We start from the raw sequence: 25,873 nt of genomic DNA, 5'->3' as shown, positions 1-25,873 counted from the left end.
CAAATGAACTTCCTGTTTAGCCTCGACCAAGTATCTCAAACCAGCTCGAGCCGACCCACCCCGAAAAAGACAACCCCTTAAACCCAAGATTTTGTATATACAAAAGAAATCTGCCTGCCAACCCCAAACGCCGATCTTGTGCTTGCTTGCAAACAAAACAAGAACCAGAGGAACCCCAAGAAATTCTAAATGCCGAACCATGTCTTTAGTCTTTCGTACGTGTAGAAACTCGCCGCCACCAAGGGGACCACCTTGGCGTAACCAATGGTCAAGCCCACAAAGAAACCTCTCAGTCCGCGCTCTCTCATAATTATCCCAGCTGTCTCGCCGATGCGCATTCTGTGGCCATCGCCGACCGCTCCGCCAACTTGCATCCGCCGCCTAATAACTTCCAACGGGTAGGACGCCGTTTGAGAAACCAGACCGGCCACGCCACCCGCGAATAGCTCAGCCCAAGACCGCAAAGGCGCTGCTTTCCCGGCGGGCGCATTCTCAGATTGCGGCAGTGTAGTCCACTTCGCAATTTTTGGGTGACGAAGAAGGTCGCCGGCCGTGTCGTGTGTCAGGAAAGACATGCCAGCGTAGGGCAGCATGCCCAGGAGCGTTGGGGAGAATCCACGGTAAAAGTTGGTCAGCCCGTGCCTAGCAGGCACAACTGGCAGAGGCTCGCCGACAGGGCCAGCCACAGTGCGCGGTTTTTGTTGTTCACCATATATTTGCTTGCATATTGAGCGTAGTGATGATCTGCTGTCCTTCTTCGTCTCGAAAGCCAGCCGTACTCGAATAACTTCTAGTGGATATGTGAAGAAAACTGAGGTGACACCTGCCAAAGACCCGCTGATAAGTCGTCGGAATGGCGTTTCGTGCTCCTTGTTCGGAATGACAATAGCTCGTATTTGTTCGTAGGCCAGGAACTTGATAGCTGCGTAGGGGAAAATTCTCAAAAGTGTCGCTGAATGGCCTCTAAAAAGGCCTGTTGGACCGTCCTGCTGGTAGATGGCCTTCATGGCCTCCGACACACCAATCCATGATCCCGTGTATTTGATGAAGTGTGGGTTATGAGACTGGAAAAGAATCTTCACTCGGTCGAGCGGCGCAACAACAGTTTTGGCCTATGATTATGTTAGTCCACCGTACAATGTTCGTGCCTGAGTCCGAGGCAAGAACCTACCGCGCATCCTGCCAGACCACCTGCGACACCAGATCGCCAGACATAATCCAAGCTCCGCTTGTTCTTAGGAGGTTTCCTCGGCACCTGGGCCTCGTCGTCTGTAGGGCATACTGCTGGATCCTTAGCCGGTAGTGCTGTAGCATTTGGCCGGGCTGCACGGGTAGTGTCTCGCCCTATTTGAGGCGACGAGACCCCCGGCATGGAGGCATGGCTCATGAGGGCCCGGGGGTTGCCCGCTTCAGCGGACTGGTGTAGCGGAATATCGCGACAGGTAGATTCGGGGAGGGGAATATTGGGACGGACGCTCTGCGTTACTGGCGCATTGCGAGTGAAAATGTCTTTCTTTTGTATTCTGGGGTCGTTGAAAAAAGATATATATTCGGCCACGGTCCAGATGCGAGTTGGAAGTGAGTTATAGGTCTATCGTCAAGTACGTAATGTTTTGCTGTGAATGCGATTCAGAAGATGGAGCAAAGAAAACGCTCTCGAAAGCCGGGAATGCAACAACCAAACGTCATTTCCGTCTTCTCCGCAGACTCTTTAAGCTTTAGAACCGCAAGCCCTCCAGTGCCACCCCGCATAGCCGAGGATTGCCGAATCCTCCCACCTGATCAACCCGCCTGAACTAGGGGCCCAGTGCCTGAGAACGGGCCAACCAGCGGCCGCCTAAGTAAATCAGGTTTGACACTATGCCATTCTGGGATTTCTAGAAGCCCACATAGTACCCTCTTTTGACGACGCTGACAAAGTTGTTATCGATATATCCACGTTCACGGTCACGAGTTGGTCACGAGGGCATCAGATACTGCGAAGATAAGTGCTACCATGGCATTTGATGCGTGAATAGTCTATATAAGACCTTGTAAGTGGAATGAATTGTTACAAATTCCATAGTCTCATTGCAAATCACTGACTAGATGTCAAGGACCAATCAAAATACCTGAGCCATTGAATAGCCTGCCTTGAGAATAATGTCCATGTATGGGATGGATTGAACACTATCGAAACCATGCCTGAATCCAGCATTCTCTGGCAGAACGAGGCCAAAACGGTGGTTCTACTCGACCTCCCCCGGTCAATTGAAGAAGCCCAGTATCTTTCCGATAATCAGATGCTACCTGGCCATGAGCCACCAGACACAACTACACCATTCCGGAGGTTGATCTGTTCGCCGGCACCAGAACAACCCTTCGTAACTCCGGAGCCGAAGTCCAGTGATTATGCTCAACCAGCCATCTCACCCGCAGCTCAGATAGCCGAGCTCATGACCATGGCATCCGTTAAGTCAGCACTCGATGAGATAAGCACATCCTATCAAGGGCCCTGGTGTCTACCACGCCTTACTTCAAAGCCACCAGCCCCGGTTGAGTCAAAGCAGATAGCCACGCAACCGGAAGAAACAGCAGCGCCGCCCAAAAACACATCAACACCCACAGAACCAAACCCCCCTCCCAAAGCAACCGAAGATCACAGTATAATCCCCACTAACCAAGTCGATACCCCAGACTCTCCTTTCACCCCCCCCAACTCCCACCCACTCACCGGCCCCTTCCCCCCCCTCTCCCAAACCTTCTCCCTTATCCTCCTCGACCCCCCCTGGCCCAACCGCTCCGCAAAACGCAAACGCTCGAGCCCCGCCGCCTACAAACCCCTCCCCTCTCTCTCCTCCACCCACTCCCTCCTGTCCTCCTTCCAAATAACCAACCTCCTCTCCCCTGATGGACTCGTAGCAGTATGGGTCACCAATTCCCCCCGTTTCACCACCCTCCTCCTCAACGACATTTTTCCCTACAACTGGGGTATTGAGCTAGTGGCAGAATGGACCTGGGTCAAAGTCACGTCTCGTGGGGAGCCGATTGTCAGTCTGGGGAGTCAATGGCGGAAGCCTTATGAGCGGTTGTTGATTGCGAGGAAAAAGGGGGCTTGTGCAGGGGCTGGTGGTGTGAAGAATAAGGTTATTGTCTCTGTGCCCGATATTCACTCTCGCAAGCCGAATTTAAAGAGAGTGTTTGAGGAGGTGTTACCTAGGGGGTATACAGCGTTGGAGATGTTTGCACGGAACTTGACGGCGGGTTGGTGGGGGTGGGGGGATGAGGTAGTGAAGTTTCAGGGGGGGGAGTACTGGGCTCACGAAGAAGTGGTAGAAGGAGAAGAGGTTGTTGGGCCGGAGGGTAATCTGCAAGGAAACAGGGAGGAAAAGACGGCGGGTTCTGCACGATTGGAAGAAGACATAGCAGGAAACCTAAGTCAAATTGTTCAACCAGGTTGATGTAGAGCGGGAGAATCCAGCATTGGTCATGATTGTACATGTATTTGCATCCATGGCATATAATACACTTGCCAAGTATCTCTCCTTGGCTCTGCTCAATTCTCGCGTTTGAGCCCCCTTATCCAAGCAGCAGTGACAGCCGAACTAAGCCGACCAATTCAGCATGATCATTCTTTCTCAGAACTGCACTTCCGCGTATTTACCTCGCCCCAAGCATATCCCATTTACGTCTGAACAAGTCCAACCCCCCTTATTCATCCTTCACCTCCCCATTTTTCCCCTCCTCCTTCCCCTCCATATTCAACCCCTTCTCCTTGACCTTCAACCCTTTCGCCTTCCTCAACAACTCCCTCGCCTGCTGACTCACACTCTTCACATCATCCGGCACCGCAAACTTGTTCCTCAACGGCACCTTCTTCGGGTCCTTCTGCTTCTTCTCCTGCGCCCTCCTATCCTTCTGCAGCTTCTGGTACATCGCATGATCCCACGGCTTGAGAGCCTCCTCATCCTTCACCGGCTCCGGCCACACAAACGGCTTGACCAGCTCGGCAATCATCATCTTCTGCGCCCTGGGCCGATACCAAGGCCCAGTCTTGTTCTTTCTCTCGGGTTTGGGCTGGTTGATGAACGAGCGGATAGCTGTCGTCTCGACGCCGTAAGCATGGTGAAGATAGTCCCGAAGATCGAGCTTGTTGAACTGCAGGGGGACGGCAAAGGTGGCGAGGTGGGGGGACTGTTTGGGCTTGGGGCGGAGGAGGGCGACTACGTGGTTTGGTCTGGCGGGGAGAAAAAGAGAGCAGGTTAGCTCCGAGATGTCCTCGAGAAGAAAGGGTGGGCTGGTTGCTTACAGAAACAATTGCTTCTCACCGAACCTCTTCCACCGCTGTACAGGCTCCGCGATCCGCGGTAATGAGTTCATTGACGACATGGTGGGTGAGAGGTGACGGGTAGCTTTGCGCTGGGTCTACCGCCGTCCTGAAATGGCAACTCGCTGTCGGGATCTGGTATCATGATGATGGCTCCAGTTAGATTTTCCAGCGATTGAAAGACGTTGTTGACGGCCCGCTGCCAGCTGCCAATCCAGGCGATTTCGACCAGGGTTGAGTGACCAGGACCTCAACTCGCAGATGGGTCCATAGTAATGCCAAGAGTGTCTACGGGCATTACCCCACACCTGTCATAGTCATCGATCTCTCAACGACAGCGTCACCACAACACCAAGCTCTTGAGCTGTCAGGGACACGTTACGTACTCAATTACTTCATTGGGCGTTTCACAGGATAGAGAGCGGTTCCAATTCTTAGAAGAGGTGAATATCGTTTTCATTTCATTCGTTATCTCATCAAAAACGCCAGATTCCCTTGCCCAAATACCCATGTCGCTAATATCACACTACTAAACTTACACATCAAGGCCGTCGACAACAATACCCTTGGTCCAGATCAACTGCATAAACTGGGCGACCTGGTTGGCCGACTCCTCAGTCACCATAACGCTGACCAGATACAAAGTTGCATCCAGGCCAGCGGCCACTCCCCCACTCGTAATGACTCGGAGACCACCTAGGCGCATGGATGCGCGCCGAGCAATGGACTCTCTGCGTGTGGCGCCCTTGAACGAAATGGATCCCTTTCTGCAATGATGAGTCAGTATGTGCTACTCGTCAGACAGTGATGTCAGTGGAACATACCGGGCATTCGAGGGGCGTCTGCCAGCATCCGACTTTCGACGGATGTAGGGGTTCTCGTCCTCGTCTCCGAGTTCGAACCGAAGGTTGTTCACGACATAGCGGGCGTCATCGACAACATCGGTGCGCTCGCCCAAGTCGCGGGTGGCAGCTTGGCTGCACAAGATCTCGAGCTTGGTAATATAGTCGGGATGAGTGGTGGCAGAAAGGCCAGCAAGAATGCCCTGCTGGGCAAGGAAGAGTGAACCGGTGCAAATAGACAGGAGTGTCCGCTCGCGGGTGGGATCGCTCTTCTGAAGCTCCGAGTAGGCAGTGATGAGACCAAGGGGCTCGCCCTTGCTCTTCAAAACTGCATCGGTGCCGCCGCCGATGACGACAAGGACGTCGAAGTCATTAAGACGCTCCTTAGCGTCCTTCCAGTTGATCTGGGTTTGGACGGAGACTCCCTGCTCGGAGATGACTGTAGGACTGCCACCAGCAATGGTGACCTCAAAGGCCTTGGAAGCTGTAGGTCGGGGTCCGGTTAGCCGGGAAGCTTCCAGCTGTCAAAGGAACCAAAACGCGGGGTATGAAAGAAGCCGGTGGTGGTGCCAACCTGGCCTCAAAACAGGACACAATGACTTACCAGGATCAGATTGATCGTGCAATGCCGTGGTCAAGACCTCGAGGGGACCAGCGAAGTCCATGAGGTTGAACTTGTCGTGCAGGGCAAAGAGCACATCAATTGGCTCGTCTGCCACTGCGGACTCCTTGTGGGCCATCTTTGGCAACTGTTGGAATTGGGGTTGGAGGGGTGGTGGGTGAGTGGTGGTTGTAGACCAGTGGTGTGCTTGCTGTAGGTGTAAGTGGTGGTTTGCCTGGGAGTGTACAGACCAAACCGGAGATGGAGAGACTCAATTGATGGAATAAGTGATGAAGAAGATGGGTAGAAAACAGAGGAATGGGTAAACAAGCAGGGAGAAGTCTGGGTTTTGTGCCTCGAGCTTGCCTGTCGGGACAGTCATTGGAGGGCCGCATTGGATCAGTCACGAGAGAGCTCTCAAAGACAGCCCCGCCAAAGAGGGGCCTGGTTCCTCTCACACCATGCATCAGACGATTTGGCGGCGGGCAGCAGCCCACTAAGTTCCCGTCGATGCGCCCCACTTTGGCGTTTTAAAATGCGGGGTTCGAGGGGTTCTGCCGCTGAAAGAACAGGGAAAGCCAGCACTGACCATGCAAGTCAAGCTGGAGTCGGGTCACGAGGTGGGGCCAATCACTCTAGCGCAACCGGGGGCAGCGAGCTCTTGGCAGCCTTTTTTCCACGACGAATCATCTGAGCAACGCCATCGACCTCGTACGTCCAGACATCCGGTTGTATCACATAACCCCATAATCCCATAAACCCCGAGCAGCCTCCCGGGGACTACGCTGGACCCCTCATACGTCCGGCCCTTTCTGGAACGGCGCACTGTCAGGCGGTCATAAGGTCCCGGTGCCGCGCACGTCACTTCTCTCCTGAGCTTTGCCTCGCTTCCGCTCCCGAGCGGGGCTCTCCAACTTCATCCAGTCCCCCGATGCGCCATTCGTAGTGTCGATCAGGATGACTTCATCTGGGTAGGCCTTGCTTGCTACTCTGAGTATGAATAAACTGGAGCTGTTGCTAATCCCCCGCACAGATCTTCAAAGGACCTCGTCAAAGGCCTCACGGCCTATCTCCAGTCACCCAGTCTGCCGTTGCCCTCAGAAGTCAATGCTATCATCACCAGCTACCTCGATAAACATGAGAAGTCTGAAGAGACCTCGGGAGACAAGCTGAATGATGAACTGGCCACTATCTGGGGAAAGACAGTGCGGGATCATCCGGAGCGATATGCTGCTTTTCTTGTCATTTTACGAGAGCTGCGTCCAGTCCTTCGAACACCCTCTCGCATATTCAAATGGTGGGACAAGCTTCTGGATCCAGTTCTCGAGCATGTAGCCTCAGAAAGAGGACTGGCCCGAGAGGTACTCGAACATACCCTTGATTTGCTCTCGACGGACGAGCACGATGACCCCGAGGCATGGAGTTCGGGCCAGATGCTCTCGCTGGTTAGTCGCCTGCTGGCTCGCTGGCTGGAGATTGTTCAGTCTGAATCCAGCTTTGGTCCAGCAGCCGAACTCAAAGAGAGGATGATCAAGGATGCTCTGGTGGCTTTTGGCAAGCGAGACCCCAAGGGCTTCATGACAGTCTTGAACGACTTCGTGCTCAGAAAAGACGATCGCAATGCGACGCTGAGTCTCTTCATACATTTCGTCTCGTGCGGGCCACCACATCTGCATCAAATTCTACAAACACCTCTCTTCCAGAGTATCCTGCAATCGCTACAGCGCGATGAGTCTACCAACACTGTTACGATTGCTCTTCTTTCGCTCAACATGATCATGCCGTTTATACCCAGCGCTCTTGTCCAGTATCTCCCAACACTCTTCAACATCTACGCAAGGCTTCTGTTCTGGGACAGAGACTCGCTGTTTACACAACAGAATACCGAGATGGGCGAGGGAAAAGACGGCCCATGGGCCACGATACCGTGGGAGAAGGTTCTAATGGACCCAGATTTTGACGGAAGCACCATACATTACCTCAAGAACTATTTCAGCCTGCTCTATGGCTTGTACCCGATCAATTTCCTAGACTACATCAGGAAGCCTCAAAGGTATCTCCGACATGCCAACAATCTTGAGGATATCGATGTTCAGGCGATGGAAATCCGAGACAGGTCAGAGCGGTTCAGAAAGATGCATCTTTTGCATCCCAACTTTTACAATCTCACCATCGAATCAGAAAAGACGGATTTGAGTCGCTGGATCAGGAGCGAAGCCGACGAAGTCCTAGCTGACTGTACGGCGTTGCAAATTGAGCCAGGTCCGTCGCCCGTCAATATCCAAACTGATACATCACTCCCAGGAGTGCCGGCCTCCGTGCTCAGCGAGGGCCAGGAACTAGACAGTCGGGAGTTTGCCCTCTTGAGTAGCCCGGTTGTCGACTCTTTATCCCAGTCAATGGCACTTCCGTCGCTGGCGCTTGATCGACCTGCCTCGCAATTAAGTCATTCGACACCTTCTGGATACAATACACCAGAACCTAGAAGTCGAGGCGGTGGTGATAGCCCGACATTGCCACCGCAACTTGCTCCGTCGGCGTCCCACAGTCTTCTTCAGGATTTGATACATTCTAACAAGGTCATCAAATCAGGCCTCCACCAGTCTCTCAACAGCGACAGCGTGCCATCTTTGATACTGAGCCCGCAGGAACAAGCGGGAGAAAAAATTCCGTTCCTGCCCTCAACCGCGCACACATCGCCGCAGGGGGGACAAACCAGCGGGGACTTGGCTGAGCAAGCTGCTATGCTGCATCATGAGCGTCTACTTCTGCTCAATGACCTTCAGTATGAGAGGTTCATCAAGCAGCAGCACATGATGCACATGGGAGAGCTGCGCCGAAAACACGTCAGGGAGGCAGCGACAGAGGCCGAAACTCAGAACCTCGTAATGGCTAATCGTAGTTTGAAACAGCGTTTGGACGAGGCGAAGAGGAGCGAAGCCCAGAACAAAAAGGAGTTCGACAACCGTCGCAATATGTCCAAGAAGTGGGAAGACTCTCTGTCTAATAAGCTCAAGGTTCTCCGCGAGGAACAGAAGAAGTGGGTTTTGGAGGAGGCCGAACTCAGACAGCAGCTGGAAAAGGCGCGGGGCGAAATTGCAAGTCTGCGGCGGATTGTGGATGAGGCGGAAAAGAAGAGGTTGGAGTCGGAGCAGAACCTAGAGGCCGTTGATACCAGCACAGCCATGATTGAGAAGCTCAAGGCGGAAATTTCTCGTCTTTCCGCTACGGAGCACCTGTTCCACGGCAAAGAGGTCAAGATGCAGCTAGCCGTGCAGGAAGCAGCCGCTGCTGAGGCCAAAGCTGAGCAGCTATCCAAAGAACTTGCGGCGCGGGAAGAGCAGTTGGAGAAGCAAAGACGTCATTATCAGACCGAAATCGATGGCCTGAAGTCTGAACTGGGTAAAGCACTCCAAATCAAGCAACAGACATCGTCCAAAGAAATTGTGGCGGCGTACGAAGGTGCTCTGGCAGCGGCACGAGCGAAGAACACTGATCTCCAAAAACAGTATGGGGCACTCACGAGAAAATACACAGTACTTAAGGCGTCACTGCTGAACATGCAGTGCGAGCAGACGGAACGGAGCGGGAGACCAAGCGCGACGCCGACGTCGGCGGTGGCTGATGGTAGTCTCGACCAAGGTTCTGGGAGTCCTGCCATGGGTCGGCTTCGGTCTCCTCGTGCACTCGCAGATTCAGATGGATTTGAAGGGTCGCATAACGCCACGCCACCGTTAGAGCCGCTTTCGAGCTCCCTTGGTTCAGTACTTCCCCCTAATCGCCCATCGACGCCACCCGGACGACACGAGACGTCAGGATCGGGCAAGACGAGCCCGCAAACAGAGCGGTACTTCGGGAGAGGTAACTGATATTTCCTTGCCTTATAAGTTTCGACATGCCTATGCTTATCATGTTTACAGGTGGCGTCCAAAATACGAAGAAGGACAAAAAGGAGAAGAAGGAAGAGAAGCCGGAAAAGAAGGAGAAGAAGATGGGCACTATTAGAGGTATCCGCGGCTTTGTGTAAGATGAAGGCGTATATAGGTATGGCAAGCAAGCGTTGTGTAGTGTAGAGACATCTTCATAAGAGTGATCACCACAAGGGACCCCTTCCATCCCATCGCCAAGATTTCTGTAAGGCTCAGGAAGTGGACCAATCCCCAACCTCCCGTTAATGGCGGGGATGTCTGCGCCGCAATTGAGGTTCCACTCGGACTTGAGATGACTGGCGCATTTCTTATGAAACCAACAGGCAGCGGGAATTCTGTAAATAACATCCTCCTGGACGTGTTTGTCGAGGGGGGTCAGTCAGGCATCAGAACGATTGAAGCTGATATAGCCAGCTTTCTAACCGCGATCCCAGAGTCCACCAAGCTGGGCAGCTTACACGGAGTTACATTATCCAATCAGCTTGGAGAACGTCGCGCGCTTCGAGGCTGACGTTGGTGCTTGCGTGCTGTAGACGCTGGACCCTTGATTTTCATTTTCTGTCAATCGCGTCGAGAACTCAGACGAGAAATCGACCAGTTGCGCCGAGATTTTGGCTTGAAAGAAACAGACGATACATCAGCTCTTTCTTCACGGACGAGGACATTGCTAGTGGGACGCGACACCACCCCCGCAATTTCTTCAAGACTTGTGCGCGCGACCTGAGGAGACTTGCGAGCCGGCCGACATAACCGACCGTGTATTCGTCGCGACAAACGACTCAGATACCACCCACCGAACAAGCGGAATATCATCAGCGCTGTACAGAGAAAGCGCGGCAATGGCGCCAATACCACCACCACCACCACCACCACCACCACCAACATCACCATCCCAAGCGTCGTCCTCACTCCTCCTTCGCGCTCGATCGCTGCTCCTTCTCGTCTCACGACAAACTCCCACCGACACGATCCCCGCCTCCTACGGCGCACTGTACACCTCCCTCACCCCCGGCGCCATCGCGGGCATCGTCCTCGGTTCTGTCGCTGGGTTTTGCTTGGTTCTCTACCTGGTCTACACGTGCATTAACATTGGCAATGTGGACTCCACAACTGAGGGGACGGCGTCGGTCGTTACACGCAAGTCGCACCACCACCGGGCGCATTCGCGGGGGGAGAGGAGGAGGACGAGGGATATTGAGATTACGAGGACGACGAGGGAGCAGTCTAGGGGACCGGTGATTGTGGAGGAGCGGACGGGGGGTGGGATGGAGAGTGTGATTCTCGAGGAGAGGAGGAGGAGTTATTCTAGGGGGGGAGGGGGAGGGGTGAGGAGGGTGGTGGAAGTTAGTGATGATGATACGGGGACAGTGGAGGATGAGGTTGTTGTTATTGAGGAGCATTCACCGGTGAGAGGCGGGGGGAGGAGGAGGGAGAGGAGTAGGATTCGGAGTCAGGAGAGGAGGAGTAGTGGGTACAGGGAGGTTGATCCGGAGAGGTTTGCCGGCGGCGATGCTAGGGTGGTGGAGGTGAGGAGATCGAGTAGTCATAGGAGGTAGTGGGTGGGTGGGCATGACGACGATGATGATGGTTGGTATATAATGGCATTGTATGATGATGGGTTGAACCGACGAATATTTCGGACTGCAGGAACTTTGGATTGTTCAAAAAATGGGTGGATTGTGGGTTCCGACAGCAAAATGCTTGCATCTCGATCATGCAAGGGAGGTTCGGTAGGGATTTATCTCAGCTTCCAATGGTTTTTTTGTAGCTACCTCGTCATTAGAGCAAAGCTTTTCCTCTTCTCCAAGCCCAGAGCTACCGCAGGAACTAATGTCAACCATGGCATCACCACCAGATTAAAGCTTCGGCAGCAAAAAGCCCGGGCTTGGCGCTTACCGGAGCCGGCGATCAACCCCTGCGTTAGAGCCGTTTCCCGGCGCCTTCCCGTGTCTTACCCACATGCTGGAAAATCTCCGGGACCCCACTTTGAGAGGTAATGACATCACCAGGAGAGCTTGAAGGTGGTTCATTCCACACGCAAACTTCAAGCTATCAGTGGCATGTGAAAGCGCTTGGTGGTCCGTAAGAGCTCTGGCATGACGTTTGGGTTACTATTTGAATTGGACATCCCCGTGCAATTTTCCTCCTCAAGTTCAACTTCCACTGTAACAAGAACAAGAGTTAAAGAACATCGAGCAGCAACGAACATCATGGATCACCCAGTCAAGGATATCAAGAGCGTGATCCGCTCCCTTACCCAGGGCAACGCGGACGAGCAGGCACGGACGATTTTCAAATATTTTGCGAAGGGCGCTTCTTTTACTCACCCGTTTTGTCGGGTGCCTTCTTTCAAAGATAGACAGATTCCTTTCACCAATACCACGAACCTCGATTCCAGAGCTTTCATCATTGCCATCTACCGATGGTCCGTCTTCCCCTTTCCCCCTTCCCCTTTGCCCTTATCCCACTGTGATCTAACTTCGTATGTCACAGGTACAAGCTCCTCTCCCCTCGCATCTCCCTCTCCATCACCTCCGTCGCCTTCGACCACAAGACCAACACCCTTTACGTTCGCCTCAACCAAGACTTCTCTATCTGGTTCCTCCCCTTCCACAATGCCCGCCGGGTAGAGCTCGTCTCTCTCCTCTCCCTCGAGGCCCGCTCTTCTTTCTCTTCCCAGCAACAACCCACCGTCAACGGCACAGCTACCAACCTCCTCGTCGAGCCCCTCCCCCATCATCCCCCCAGTGAAGCTTCTACCGACGGCGAGACACTCTATGACGCTGCCTCTGAGACCCGCCATCTCATCCAGGAAGGGGAGAAGCCCTCCTTCAGCGAGGTCGCCGCAGGAGAGGCGTCTGCCCCCTCCAGCCCAATCACCGTCCCTGTTGGAGCCAATGGCGGCAATAAGCTGCAAAAGTTGAAGCAGAGTGGCACCGCCAGCGGCAGTCAGGGTCAGAGTGGTCAGGGTGATGTGAAGTACTACATCACCCACCAGGAGGATCTCTACCAGGTCACGGAGTTCCTCAAGTTCATCTCCCTCGCCCCGGGATCCATGATGTACGGCATTTGGCAGGTATGTGCCGCTGTCTTTTGCGTTTTTGGAGCAATCCTTCTCGGCCCTTTGATGCAGCTTGCCTATGAGGCGGTGGGGATCGGCAAGCAGAAGGGACGGGAGCTGAGACAGGAGGGAAGAGAGGTTATGGATCAAGGACGGGAGGTGGTGCAGCAGGGCAGGCAGGTTGTGGGTGGTGTTGTGGGTGACGCGAAGCAGGTTGTGAATGGAGTTGTGGACGATGCCAAAGGGGTGATGAATGGGGTTGTGGGAGAGGCGGGAAACTGGATCATGGAGGAGGTGGTTGGCCTGAAGGATCAGGTTGGTAAGGCGGGTGAGAAGATGGGCGAGAGGATGCAGCAGGATGGGAAGAGGTTGCAGGAGAAAGGGGAGAAGGTCAGAAAGGCGGAGATTTGAAGGTGTAAATGTTGATGAAAAAATGGTTATGTTAGCAACTGAGGTCGATACAACAAGGTCGTGTGAGGAAGCTAAGAGAGGGAAAAGCTAGGTACAGGAAGCAAATGACCAAACCCTGCCCGGCTCGGAGCACCCTGGTTCAACCAGACTGGAACCCTAACCCTAGGCTTGGGAAACCATGACAGGTGAGATGTTGAGATTGTGATACGACTAGACAGCATGAGTTATGGTTTTCTATACGTTTCTATACGTTTGATAGATTATTTCGTTTGGCTTTGTTTCTTGATTCGGTTAAAAGTCTTTGATGTTTTGTTTTTCTTTTCAACCTCATGTTTTCATGATGGGTTGTCTGGCGTTTAGTTGTGGCGTCTGTGTCGCATTACTCGTATTGTAGATCAAGAATGAAAGTGTAATTTTGTATCATGGATTATGTCCTCAGTCTTTTTTCCCATCACTGACCGACGGCAATCAATTCCAGCCTCATAAGAATCTCTTCGTCCTGACTCGATGAGAAGATTGGAACAAGTAATACCTCGGCCAGAAACACGAGCTTTAGGCAGAGACATGGTATAACTCTCTTCCCTTCGCCTGAACAAGCAAGCGCTGTCTATTATGTATGGTATGCAAATTGAACATTCAATCACTAAACGCGCCCCAAAAACCAGAATGCGATCCAAGATATATATAACCCAACATTATTCACCCCATCTACATCTACAACAAAAACAAATGATGCTATGCCGTATGCTTCATTATAGACATGCCACGCATGGTCTAATGCTTCCTTTTCTTCTTCTTCTTCTTTCTCCCTCTCTACTCAATTGTATCCAGTATCATCCTCCTTACTAACCAAAAGATAAGCAATAAAGAACACAATTAGAAAACAAAACAAAACAACACCTGGGTATTTCCCTTTCACAATTATCTGTACAACCCCCCGTCTCTACCGCCCCCATCATATATCCCATTATCATCAACTTCATCCTCCTCACCCCTTTTCCTCATAGGTTAATCAAATCCACATCCGAAAAATCCGGCGGATTCTTCCCATACACCACCCTCACCTCGCTATCGAGCGCCGTCCCCTCGTTCGTAATCGAAATATACTGGCTAAACTCATTCGTCCTCCCAATCTCGTCATCGCTCACCCCCAAATCATCCCTCGGAATCCACACAATCGGCCTCCTCGCCCGCATCGCCGAATGCTGAAACGCCTTGCGTACCAAAACATCCCTCTCCTCCGCCGTCAAGTCCTCCACAGCATCACAATAACCCCCGTACAAAGCATCACCCATCGCGCGCTGAGCCTCGAGGTCCTTTTGCCGCTTCTGTTTGCGGTAGTCGGCCGCGGTGCGGATCGCCTGGTTAGTCTTGCCAGTAGCACGTCTAATCTGCTTTCCGCCCTTGGCAGCCCACTGTCCCGCGTGGGTCATCTTGGACATGACGGTCCCCGTTCGGGAGTGGGAGCGTTTGTGTTGGCCGATTTTCTCGAGCTCAATGTCCTCGCCATCGCCGGTGCCGTTAACGCCGTTGAGATGGGTATTTTCATCGTCGTCGTAGAGGCCGAGTCGGCGCTCCTGTGCTCGTCGGAAAGCTTCGTCGCGGAGGACAGCCTCGTCTTCAAAGGTGATGGGCAGGTACCGGAACAGCGGACCAAACGACGCATTAAGGATGTATTGGTACAGCGCGGTGAGAAAGAGTGTGACAACCATGATCAGAGCCTGAGGAATGCAGGCTGGCTTGTTGTTCTCATCCTGAGCCAAGAAGAACAAACCCACGAGGCAAAGCTCCATGACATACAGTCCGGTGAATGTCTGATTGATTGCTCGTGGATAAAGCACGCCGCCAGTGTCGGTCTTGAAGCGCGTGACGTACAACATATTGTACCGGTGAGCGACCCATAGAAGACCAAATGTGATGATGGCGAAGATGGAAATGATGGGCGCGGCGATAGAGTAGATGAGGGCGATGCAGGCGAAGTTCGTGTACACGGGGAAGAAGGAGCCCCAGTTGATGTGCGGGAGCTGCGTGTTCCGAACCCACTTTGCCCGCGCTGTGTTGTCGACGATCCGAGCCCAGAAATACCAAACGGCGAGTGTTCCGATCTGCAGCAAGGTACCCGAACTCGTGGACAAAGCCTGGAGAATCATGTAGGAGAAAAAGTAGTTAGCAGCTTTGGGAATGTTCTGGGCTAGAATGTTAGGCGTTTCCTGTGGACTTTTCCCCAGCTCCTCTAGGACCTGGAAGGTACCTGCTGCAATAGAGACAACGAGGAAGACTTGGGTAAAAAGGAAGGCGAAATAATAGATCTGGACCATTTCTGACTTCAAGGATCCCGTCTTCTCTCCTTGGAATTCCGCCAGAAGGTCGAGGACGACAGGGACAAGCGCCAGCAGGATGGCCAGCACAATGGCGGGTAACACACCAGCCACGGCCTTGACGATGTTCGTGAGTGTCTCGCTGCTGTTAATGAAGCTAAGCCACGGATATTGCTTGAGCAACGCGTCTATTTGTGACAGCGAGGCTGTCCAGGCAACGGGGATAGCCCAGAGGATAATCATGCCTGCCACGACAAGAAACACAACCGCCCTTCGAAGCCATGCGCTCCACCACATTATGGCCATGTTGTCCCAGATGACATCGTCGGGCGATATCTCAACCATACGGGGTGCCATGTGTTTCGGTACGTGGTGAGTTACTGATTGGCAAGCCATATGGGCAGCCACTTGATGATTGAACTGGATGAACGCCGAGTTCATGACAGGGTAGCGTTCGGGGTTTTGCTGGTCTTGCTCAATCTCCATGTTGAGTTGGGCCAGCTGTTCTCTGCACCAGTAGATGGTGTCGACTTTCTTGTTGATGAAAGGCAGGCCAGGCAACCAGTCAGGGGTCCAATCGAAATTCGCTACACGGTGTTGTGGGCGGTTCTTTGGTTTGAGCCACTTCGTCCACTCAGCACCATCTTCTGGGTGCGTCCTGTAGTCGTAGTTATAAGCCGGTGGGTATTCCACCGGATCGGATTCATCTTCGACCCAAGGCAATGAGCTCTTGAATTTCTCCCAGAATGACTTCTTCTCTGTCTTGATCCACGGGTACTCGCCACCCTCGTACCCCTGGGGGATTGGGGATGCATAGCTGCCAGTTGGTGGCTTCCAAAACTGGAACCAATACGTCTTCTTATTCACAATCATCTCGTCCATGTTGGTAGCCTTTCGAGTTGTGTTTCCAAAGCTTCTGGGGTTAAAATCGTCGTGCCTTGAGTCGGTCTCGTTGGTGGCGTTGGATGTCGTATGTTGATGCCTGGTGGACTGGGTAAGTGGCCTCTCGGAGGCGTACGACGTTCTAGGCTTGTCGTCCTCGTCGACGGCAATCTGGGCTCTTCGTGGGGACGAAACATCCGAGGTGGGCGAGTTACCAGGAGACGGAGCTCGCCCCTCGGGTTGATTGATCACGGTGAACCCTCCAGACCTTTCCAACTCATTGTCGATGCCTTTTCCGACAGCCTTTGCTCCTCCGAGAATACCTAGTCCGGCCCCGCTGACCACCGCGGCGCCCTTGCCTAGGCCCTTACCCAAGCCGCGTCCAATTTTGGTGAGAGGATTGCCGCGCTGATTATCGGCCTCGGTATCCTCGGATCCCTCCTCCTGCACATCAGTGAGATCGCCCTCCGGCTTCTTTTCCTCCGCCACCTCTTCTTGCACACTGTGCGGGATTCTTGGAGTGTTGGCGCTCAAGCCTCCGGGGCCTTCAGCGCGCCGTTGAGCCTCCAAGTTCTGAGCCTTTGCTTGTTGAGCTCGTTGAACTTTATTTGCTCTGCCTTCAGAAGTGAAGCGCTTCCTCAGTCCGCCTTCCTTAGACTGTCTCAACTGCCTGCGCTTCGCCTCCCGGATGAGGTCGCTCTCGGCTGCCTCGAGTTGCTTGTGAATAGCATCGCGTTTGTGAATTTTGGCGAGGAGTGGTGTGAAATCCCGCGTCAACCAGACATTTCTAATGCCCCCCGGAAACACATCAAATAGACCTCTCAGGGCCTCTTCGCTGAGCCACTTGTCCGGTATGGAGCTCACAAGGACCGTATTCGCCGAGGCTCGTAATCTGTGTTCGGCGCTGGTCAAGTAGTCCTGTCGGATCTTGACGTATACGCGAAGTTCGAAGAAGAACACACCGCAGACCCAGATAATGACAAGAAGCGCAAGGATCAGGTGAGCCCATCTCCGATGTTGCTTTTCCGGGGGAACGTTACCCCAGGCTAGCGTGTCTAATCCGGTTGGCAGGTCTAGATTGGTCTTGTTGATAGGGTTGCCATCATCATCCTTCAAATCCTCAACAACCGATTTGCCGAGTCCGCCAACAAAGTTGATAGGTACCAAGATCGGAATGACGACGAGAGCGATAGGAATAAAGATGATCAGTAAAGTCTGTAGATATCGTAGGAAGAAGTAGGCGTCGAGTCCACATTTCTTGATGATCTCGCGATCCCTGAACGCCATGAGCTTATAAATGAGTGCAAAATGGCTGGCGGGTGGTGGTTCTGTTCTTTCCCGTTCGGGAACCAGGTAGGTTTTCGGCTTGCTATCATCGCGGTACACAGTTAGCGCCCTGGAAACGCGACAGAAAGAAGAGGGGTTGGATATGAAGGCGGAGATGATGGAGGTACGCACAAGATTCTGACCAGCTTGTTCCGTAATAGCAAAAAGAAGCCCATCTGCACTCCGAAAACAATCAACGAAGCGGCCAATGCAGTCACAAAAGCCACTAAACTTATTCCACGGTCCTGCTGTCCTGATCCTGGCCGCCCGTCTGTTGGCCCAGTAGGCGCCTCGGCTGCGCTGCTGCTCGTTGTCGTGGCAGCCTGCGTTGATGTTGTCGACAGCGCCTCTGTTGACGAAGACAATATCGTTTCCAAGAGGGACGTGGACACCGACGCTATCGTCGATAACGTCTCCGTCACCGGGTCGGTGACGTCCGGGGTAGGGGTAGCCATGTTGAGGGGCTAGAAGAATGTATGGATCGTATTGTTATCGTGGAAGCTCCGCAGCGTGAACCTGCCACGGCGAGAGCGATGCTCAACTATCGTAGTCCATGCATAAAAGGGGTTGTCACTGCGTGGTGTTAGAGTTCCCGTCAAGGCGCGTTGTAGATGGGAGCGGTGGAGGTGTTTGCTGAGTAGGACGAGGACTGAGCAATAATAAAAACCAAAGCAGAACTGCGGTGTACAAGTACGGAGGTATGACTAGGTGGAACTGGACGGCCGTCGACCCGGCTTGGTACTCTTGTCGATCTCGTGCCGGCCAGCACTCATGGATATGTTGAGATAAGAGGAGCTCCAGAGTTGAAATGATGCCCTGGAAGCTTTTTGAGGCCCCCAACGGCGGCTTGAAACCCCATGGGAACCCTGCTAGCCAGCTGGGTCGCTTCGAGCATTTTGGCCAATACAGGGGTGTGATTGGCTGCGTCTCAGGAACTGCAAGTGACGTCGGCGGCTGCTGCTGTCCAGTTGATCGCTTCCCACTCTTTGCTGCAACTGTGCCACTCGTTCCTGGAGAGCAACCATGATTGTGCCTATGGCGCGCGCCCTCGAATCGTTGTCCGATGGGACAAGTGACTCAAGAGATAGACGCGCGCTTCACCTTTTCCCTTTGTTGAAATCTGCCAGCAGATCTGCTACGCTATCGCTGCTATAGTGACTCCATCTGTTTTTAGCTACTGATTGCTTTGTCCCAGGAAATCGTCCCTCTCTCTTCCCATGAAACATGTTTCAAGCATTTCCCTTCCCGCGTGGTTGGGCGGCCCGTCGTCATTCATCTGAAAAGACCCACACACGCCTGCCTTGGTGGGGGAGGCCCGTCTCGGGCAGCACAATGGCCAGCATAACCTCAAATGAAAACATGGCATAAATACGATTACGGGCGATGATGTAGTGCTTTATGCATTCGCGGCATCTCAACCTCCGCAGTCCCGGCTACCTGGTTTGGTATATATATGTACTGGCAGAGAAGTGCTCCCTATTGTTACCTACCATCCCAGTAAGCCCACTTCCATCAGATAACGTTCTCATCAAATTCGCTGACAAGGCCGATGACGGCGATGGCTGGCCGCTGGAATGCGGGGGATAAGCTGTGGCACATGCACTAGAGCACAAAATGCGGGGGTTTTAAAAGCTCCGATTTCCACGTCGATATATTTCTACCATATCGTCGATATGTGTGGAAGACCAGTCTAATAGCCATCCATTGCAAAGGAATCAGAAACTTCTCTCCATTTCATTCTAACTTTATCTCTGTGCAGATTGCCGACGGATTTACGGTAGCTATAACACTCGGTTTGGGCGGCCAGCTGTGTGGCCCAGGTCAAAGCCATAGTCTGCACCTCAGGATCCCAGAGGCAACCGGCAGGACCGGCCTGGTTGTGTTTCCACGCTGCAATTCCGAAGTCTCAACCGCGACTCCGGCAAATCCATTTTCCTCAGCTTCTCTGGGGAAGATCCACGACCCGATCCAGATTTCTCCCGCAGCCGGCTGGAGACAAGTTTTCCCCGCATCCGCACGCCCGCAGTTCACTCACCCCACACTTCTGATCTGAACTGAACCCTTTGGCAGCTGGTAGAGAAGCTTAGTTCAAGAGTTCGGAATGCCGTGATTCTGCGAGTAAGAAATATACATGCATTTGCCATCCCCACTGCCGTTCCGCTGTTGGTCCAACAGCGCGAATGTCCACACCAATCTGTGATGGATATTGCCCACAGGACCAGCTGCCGAGGCATGGACCCCCGGGTCGTGTAGAAAGCTATATATCCGTTGAATATCATTTATCTCCTCGTCGTTCTTGTTGACTGCTTCAGCTCTTGACACAGTGACATCCCACAACATCACCTTTTGGACAAATCGCTAAACAACTGCCCCCTATTTCAGTCCAAAGATACCTACCCCTGAATAGCATTGTCACCAAAACAACATCAAGATGCCTCACTCCACGGCCGCAGACGTCTATGACCTGCGCATCGTCGTCATCGGCGCAGGTAGGCCCCCCCTCAACAACCCCCAGACCCAACCCCAGATCTCTAACAACCCTCTCAGGCATGGGAGGCTTAGGCACCGCCCTCGCCTTCGCCAAAAAGGGCTTCAAAAACATCTCCGTCTATGAAACTGCCTCCAACCTCGGCTTCGTCGGCGCGGGAATCCAAATGCCACCAAACGTCATGCGCGTCCTCGACCGGCTCGGAGTAGCCCCCGAGATCGAAGCCGAAGCCACCGACGTCCAAGCCACCAGCATCAGACAGGGCAGCACAAACGAAGAGCTCGCCCACGTCTCCATGCCTGACATTCGTGAGAAATATGGGTTTCCTCATCTCACCGGTCACCGCTCCAACCTCGCGGGGAGTCTGTATAACGGCTGCTTGAAGGAACCGGCGATCAAATTCCACTTTGGCACATCCCTTGTCAACATCACGTCCTTCTCCCCCAAGCCAACGTTGATTTTCAGGTCCCGTGCTCAGGAAGAGGAGTTCACAGTTGAATGCGATATTTTGCTTTCGGCGGATGGGATCAAATCCCCTACCCGGTCTCACCTTCTCAGGGCGTCGCACAACTTGACGCAGACGGAAGAGGAGGACACCGGCCAGGCTGCGTATAGAATCATGCTCACAAGGGAACAGCTTGCCCCTTTTCCGGAGCTGATCAAGTTGCTAGATAGCAACACTGTGGTGAGGTGGGTGGGTGAGAGGAGGCATATTATTGCGTATCCTGTCTCTAACCACAACATTTACAACATCTCGACTGCTCACCCGGATACCAACTTTGCCTCGGCCACGTCGGCGACGTATACCACCAAGGGCTCAAAATCGCAGATGCTGTCGGTGTTTGAGACTTTCTGCCCGCTGGTGCAGGATATGCTTAACCTCGTACCTGATGGTGAAGTCTGCGAGTGGAAACTGCGGATTCACAAGCCTCTTCCTACTTGGGTTCACGGGTCGGTTGCTCTTGTTGGGGACGCGTGCCATGCCACGCTTCCACATCTCAGTCAGGGTGCGGCGATGGCCATTGAGGACGGAGCGGTCTTGGCCGAGGTTGTGAGCGAGATTCCGGTGGAGAAGATTCACGATGGGGAGACGATTACCAAGACGTTGAAGGTGTATGAGTTGTTGCGGAAGCCGCACTGTACCGCGTTGGTGGATCTGGCGACTCACTCTGGACGGGTATTGCATTTGGGAGAGGGCAAGGCGAAGGAGGAGAGGGACAAGGCATTCAAGGAGAACGGAAAGTCAGGGTCGGTGCCTGACAAGTGGGCTAGTCCGGACGTGCAGAAGATGATTTATGCGAATGATTGTGTCAAGGAGGCGAGGGAGAGGTTTGGGGAGTTGTTTGCTAGCTTGTAGAGAGCGGGGTGGTTGTAGGAGTAATGATATCACAAACATACTTTCAACGTCTCTACCCTGAGGCTCAAATGGGGTCGCCTTTCGTATAGTCACTGGTGGGCATGAACCCCATCATGACAAATGACCAGAGGACTCCATGTATAGAGAGGTGAGAAGGCGGCTGCCAGCAGGCCTCGGATCCAGATGTCCTGAAGAACCAGCATTCAAGATTCCAGGATACACGGTCGAGAATCTAATTATCGCTTGAAAACCAGTCTTTGGTGTAATGGATTGTCTGTCACACAACCTTGAATTGACACCAAAAAGCAGCAGCCCTCCTGGCCAGGCATTGAGAGCCACCTCATATTCCCCAACCTTGTGCAGAACTATCACATACGACCATAACCAACTGAAAGCTCGGGATCCCGTCCGCTCTCCCCTTAGATAAGCAGTTGAGTGCCGAACTAGTACTCAGGTGGGTGACCACTGGGGAATCCTCGGTGTTGTATGTTTTTGCCTATTTTCGGACTCCACTTGACTCCATCGACAAGTCTTGGCACCCACCCCCTTTTTGTATGTCAACATGGAAGAAGTAGGCCAACGAAACATGACTTGTGAGGTGGTATCATGAAATAACGCTTTGGAAATCATTCAACCATTGTGTGATCCCTTGGAGTATCCCTATATCACTATATACATCCCACAGGAGTGAGCAATGTGGCAAGCATGGCTCACTCATAGCTTTCATCAACATTGAACGGGAACAGGTTTGACGCGGTTGTCTGCCCGCCCTTGACAAATACACGGGTGGAGAAGATCAAATCAAAAAAGTAGTTCATGAGAAAAGTCAGATCCCAATCCTTTGCTATCTAGGTACCTGGTAATTATCCCCAACCAGCCACTACCCAAGGCGCGAGATACTCCCAGTATCATTTAAAGCCAACCAAGTACACCCTCGCAATCAAGTTCCCCGAGTGCCGAGAATGGAATGCCCACCCACCCTATCGTTCTTTTCAGGGTGCCAATCCCCATTGTAACCGCCAGCAGGTGATCAGCACTGTTCCTTGCGAACGATGGTAGTCCACCTGCCATCCATGTAGGCATGCCCCTTGACGTAGTCGTGGCTCTCCTTGGAGTTGCACTCAAGGGCAGATATCAAACGCAGAGTCGGCAATGTCCAGCCACGGAACGTACTTCTTCTTGACATCCTGTATTTTTTCGCCTCGTGTCAGAAACCAGAAATTAACAAAGATGGGGGGAGTTGAGGGTTAAAGCTTACGGTGTTGCGCCAGAGAATGGCCGAGTTGTACGAGCAGCTCACGCGGCCGCACTGGCCGGTGTCGTTCTGGGTGAGGCCGGGCAGATCCGAGAGGTACGCGATGCCATCCTCGATGTTGATGGTGACGGTCTTCTCTTCTCCCTTGGGCCAGCAGTCGATCTTTTGGGCTTCTTGGAGGGGCCACGTGGGGGGCGGGGGGCGGGGGGCATGGGACCTGGAAGGCGGCTTTCCAGCCGGGGTAGTCGGTGTCCATTTTGGCTACAGCTTGCTGGATGGTGCCTGGTGGATGTGGTGGTTAGTAAGAACGTTTGTGGTTCACTACCTTGAAAGGATATGGGGAATAGTAGAGAAAAGTTTTGCGGGGAGTATATCGTACCAGTGATAGGGACGGTGGCGTTGTTCTTGTCAGTGATGTTGATGGGCATGTTGAAGGTGACAGCGGGCACGACGTCCGGGACCTCGAAGGCCTGGGTGGTCTGTATTTAGTTATTAGTGACGTCCAAACTGACTGGTTACTTGGCGGTACATACACCGAAGAGGACCAGAACGCCAGCAGTGACGCTGAGAATGGTGGTCTTCATCTTGGTGATGGGTGTTTACGGTCTCGGTGAGTCTCTTGCCTGGTTTTAAGGTAGTCAACTTGTTGAGAATTGTGAGGATGACTGATTTGTTCGTGGGAGAGGAGAAGAGATGGCAGATGTTCAGAATATATACCTACTAGTTGATGGGGCCCACCAAATACCAACTCACTCTAGAGTATAAGCGGGCTATTCACGACTCGGCAGCAACTTATTGTCAGTGAATGATAACGCCGACGAGAGAGTTTCCAATGTGAGCCGGGTGTTTGGGCTTCATTCACTGGCCACGTGTGAGTACCTATTTCTCCTGCTCTTCGGATGTGGTGCCATGCACGGCAGATGTTGATACGGTCTGACATATCGACAAGCCAGGGGCACTATAAACAAGTCTTCACATTGCAGAAACCCACTGTCTTGCTCTTCTTCCTTCCCTTCATTTCACTTGTGACCAAAACCGCAGGTTTCCTCAATTCATCCTCAAGACCACGTGCCGCTCGCTACTTCCACATCGTCATGCCCTCTGATAGATAACGGAGAAAGTTTCAAAGGGTTCGAGAAATGTACCCTCTTCCACACGATATTAACACCTGCTTGGGTCAGCTTGAGAGCTACACTGCTCCGGAAAGCCGGAGTAACTAGAACCTCAATCTTTCTGCTACCATCAGAAACAAGACCAGTGACATATGGTGGGAGAACTCGGCTGAACATTCAAATATATGTGATGAGGTAGGCATCCCATCCATTATCGAAAGGCCCGCAATAGATGAGAGTGAATGGTGTATGGTGACTGCGATGGCTAGGTAGGGAGAACTGTGATTGAGATGAGTATGGATAAACGGGAAAATGGTGGTATTGAACGACTGTCCCACTGCATTTATGGTCAACGATACACGGCGTATTCGTCACAGAAAGAAGGCACGTAACAACGATTATGAGAAATTCCAGCTCAATTTGATGCCAATTAGCAAACACCCACCAACTATAAGACATTCTCAGCTTTTGGTAGAACTAGCCCGAATGACCCACGCATCCTGCTTCAGAGTACTAAGGAATCAAGGTCCTGCCTACCCCCTCTCGCCTCGCTATGCCCCATATAGCGCGCATGGTTTAGCAGTCTTCAGCGCGAACGACAGAAGTCCAGCCATCAGAGGCATCGGCATGGCCCTTTACAAAACCACTCGACTCCTGGCCATCATACTGTTGAACGATCTTGTTCGCAGCGTCAGCAATTGCCGACCACGCAACCTGCTTGGCCGCATTACCCTGTAGAGATGTCGCAATCGATTAGCAAACAGAAACCATGCATGTGTCGAAATAATGAAAATTCCAATGATAGAGGTGGGAAAAGGGAGACATACATTGTTTCACCAAGCAATGGCAGCACTTCGGAGCAGGTGGCGCGGTTACAATGACCGGCGTTGCTCTGCGCAGAGCCAGACTTGCCGTAAAGGTACGAGATACCGTCCTGGACGCGCGGGGTGAAGGTACGGTTTTCCCCAGTGTTGCAGTTGATGGTTAATTCTGCGGACGCAGAGTCGAGATCAATGTTGCTCGGGAGCGCATAGCCCTGGGTAATCTGTCTGTGTGTTATTAATGCTTCAGAAAAAACCAGGATGTCTTGCCCCAAAGAAAGCCAGAGTGCTGGCAGCGATGTTGATGATGGAGGTCTTCATCTTGTTGTGTGTTTGTTGTCTCGGTTGGATCAGTTTGTTGGTAAGGAATGTGAGGTTTGTGGGAGAGGCGAAGAACCAGCGGGTAGCCCGAATATATAGATACTGATCCACGGAGCCCACCCAGTTGTGTTTTGGAGCTAGCAAGTTGGTATTTGGCTCAGGGGCAACTTGTTGAAAGAGACTCCTGGGACCGAGGACCGAGTCCCACTGTGGACCATGTGCCTGGGTCTCATGCTCTGGCTACGCACAGATATGGCTCCTACTTATCGAACGAGACTAGATTCCCGGCAAGTATAGATTCAGTCTGATATTGGCAAGTCAGAAACACTCATAGGCAAGCGCTCAAACAGCGGAAACCTAGATACCAAGCAGCGGAAAGCCACTTGCGAGCAGATTCCTTCCAATGACAACATTAGCGGCCTCGAGCTCAACGCTTTTGTGAGCCTCCTTGAATGATATGATGCCGTGGGCTTAGCGTGGACATGGCGTATTGCTTTTCTTTTCTTCACTCGCAGTCAGAACCAATCCAGAGCCAGTATCACGTATTCCCCGCCACTCCAACAATCGTGTTCCTCTGAAAGAAACCTAACTGAACTCTATATGGAGCATCCACCTCTGTGGATAGGGCACCATCTTGCTCTCGACACTTATACCCGCCTCGACACAGCTGTAAAGACACCTGCTAGGTAAAGCTGGAGTGAATTGAACCCCATCGTTCCATCGTTCATCGAATCTACAACAGGAAGAGCAATCGTTTCGGCCGCCGACTGCAGAACACAACTCACATCATCGCGGGGCTCACCAAGACACGGCAATGACCAGAAGCAACCTACAACGTCGAGG

At 52.7% G+C, this 25,873-nt stretch overlaps 10 protein-coding genes across 10 annotated transcripts; 5 read left to right on the top strand and 5 right to left on the bottom strand.

Annotated features, from left to right (window-relative positions):
- Positions 1-185: 185 nt before the first annotated feature.
- LEU5_2 (coenzyme A transporter) lies at positions 186-1,734 on the bottom strand (the record flags this gene model as incomplete). Its single annotated transcript, XM_062914162.1, has 2 exons — positions 1,172-1,734; positions 186-1,112 (listed from the first exon to the last, which is right to left on the bottom strand). The coding sequence occupies exons 1-2, from the start codon at positions 1,385-1,387 to the stop codon at positions 186-188; spliced, it is 1,143 nt and encodes a 380-aa protein (XP_062762756.1). The 5' UTR covers positions 1,388-1,734.
- A 446-nt stretch (positions 1,735-2,180) lies between these two features.
- QC763_603240 (uncharacterized protein) lies at positions 2,181-3,440 on the top strand (the record flags this gene model as incomplete). Its single annotated transcript, XM_062914163.1, has 1 exon — positions 2,181-3,440. One exon carries the CDS (start codon positions 2,181-2,183, stop codon positions 3,438-3,440), a length of 1,260 nt encoding a protein of 419 aa, XP_062762755.1.
- A 46-nt stretch (positions 3,441-3,486) lies between these two features.
- On the bottom strand, positions 3,487-4,534 carry MRP20 (mitochondrial 54S ribosomal protein YmL41). Its single transcript, XM_062914164.1, has 2 exons — positions 4,289-4,534; positions 3,487-4,216 (listed from the first exon to the last, which is right to left on the bottom strand). The coding sequence occupies exons 1-2, from the start codon at positions 4,366-4,368 to the stop codon at positions 3,691-3,693; spliced, it is 606 nt and encodes a 201-aa protein (XP_062762754.1). The 5' UTR covers positions 4,369-4,534; the 3' UTR covers positions 3,487-3,690.
- Positions 4,535-4,705: 171 nt separating this feature from the next.
- Positions 4,706-6,221, bottom strand: QC763_603260 (uncharacterized protein). Its single transcript, XM_062914165.1, has 3 exons — positions 5,753-6,221; positions 5,131-5,632; positions 4,706-5,073 (listed from the first exon to the last, which is right to left on the bottom strand). The coding sequence occupies exons 1-3, from the start codon at positions 5,886-5,888 to the stop codon at positions 4,842-4,844; spliced, it is 870 nt and encodes a 289-aa protein (XP_062762753.1). The 5' UTR covers positions 5,889-6,221; the 3' UTR covers positions 4,706-4,841.
- On the top strand, positions 4,750-9,776 carry QC763_603270 (uncharacterized protein; the record flags this gene model as incomplete). Its single annotated transcript, XM_062914166.1, has 3 exons — positions 4,750-6,720; positions 6,783-9,610; positions 9,670-9,776. The coding sequence occupies exons 1-3, from the start codon at positions 6,707-6,709 to the stop codon at positions 9,774-9,776; spliced, it is 2,949 nt and encodes a 982-aa protein (XP_062762752.1). The 5' UTR covers positions 4,750-6,706.
- A 741-nt stretch (positions 9,777-10,517) lies between these two features.
- On the top strand, positions 10,518-11,234 carry QC763_603275 (uncharacterized protein; the record flags this gene model as incomplete). Its single annotated transcript, XM_062914167.1, has 1 exon — positions 10,518-11,234. One exon carries the CDS (start codon positions 10,518-10,520, stop codon positions 11,232-11,234), a length of 717 nt encoding a protein of 238 aa, XP_062762751.1.
- A 540-nt stretch (positions 11,235-11,774) lies between these two features.
- QC763_603280 (uncharacterized protein) lies at positions 11,775-13,614 on the top strand (the record flags this gene model as incomplete). Its single annotated transcript, XM_062914168.1, has 2 exons — positions 11,775-12,103; positions 12,172-13,614. The coding sequence occupies 2 exons, from the start codon at positions 11,775-11,777 to the stop codon at positions 13,148-13,150; spliced, it is 1,308 nt and encodes a 435-aa protein (XP_062762750.1). The 3' UTR covers positions 13,151-13,614.
- A 72-nt stretch (positions 13,615-13,686) lies between these two features.
- On the bottom strand, positions 13,687-19,038 carry QC763_603290 (uncharacterized protein). The gene is made up of 2 exons (XM_062914169.1): positions 17,809-19,038; positions 13,687-17,719 (listed from the first exon to the last, which is right to left on the bottom strand). Exons 1-2 carry the CDS (start codon positions 18,129-18,131, stop codon positions 14,152-14,154), a joined length of 3,891 nt encoding a protein of 1,296 aa, XP_062762749.1. The 5' UTR covers positions 18,132-19,038; the 3' UTR covers positions 13,687-14,151.
- On the top strand, positions 18,850-21,672 carry QC763_603300 (uncharacterized protein). The gene is made up of 2 exons (XM_062914170.1): positions 18,850-20,165; positions 20,224-21,672. Exons 1-2 carry the CDS (start codon positions 20,108-20,110, stop codon positions 21,519-21,521), a joined length of 1,356 nt encoding a protein of 451 aa, XP_062762748.1. The 5' UTR covers positions 18,850-20,107; the 3' UTR covers positions 21,522-21,672.
- Positions 21,673-22,642: 970 nt separating this feature from the next.
- On the bottom strand, positions 22,643-23,360 carry QC763_603310 (uncharacterized protein; the record flags this gene model as incomplete). Its single annotated transcript, XM_062914171.1, has 5 exons — positions 22,643-22,708; positions 22,780-22,920; positions 22,994-23,058; positions 23,156-23,255; positions 23,310-23,360. 5 exons carry the CDS (start codon positions 23,358-23,360, stop codon positions 22,643-22,645), a joined length of 423 nt encoding a protein of 140 aa, XP_062762747.1.
- Positions 23,361-25,873: the final 2,513 nt, after the last annotated feature.

Source organism: Podospora pseudopauciseta, chromosome 6, assembly GCF_035222475.1.
Source record: "Podospora pseudopauciseta strain CBS 411.78 chromosome 6, whole genome shotgun sequence".
Lineage (NCBI taxonomy): Eukaryota > Fungi > Ascomycota > Sordariomycetes > Sordariales > Podosporaceae > Podospora > Podospora pseudopauciseta.
The sequence above is the reverse complement of the archived record's forward strand: the minus strand, read 5'-3'. Positions and strand labels throughout refer to the sequence as shown.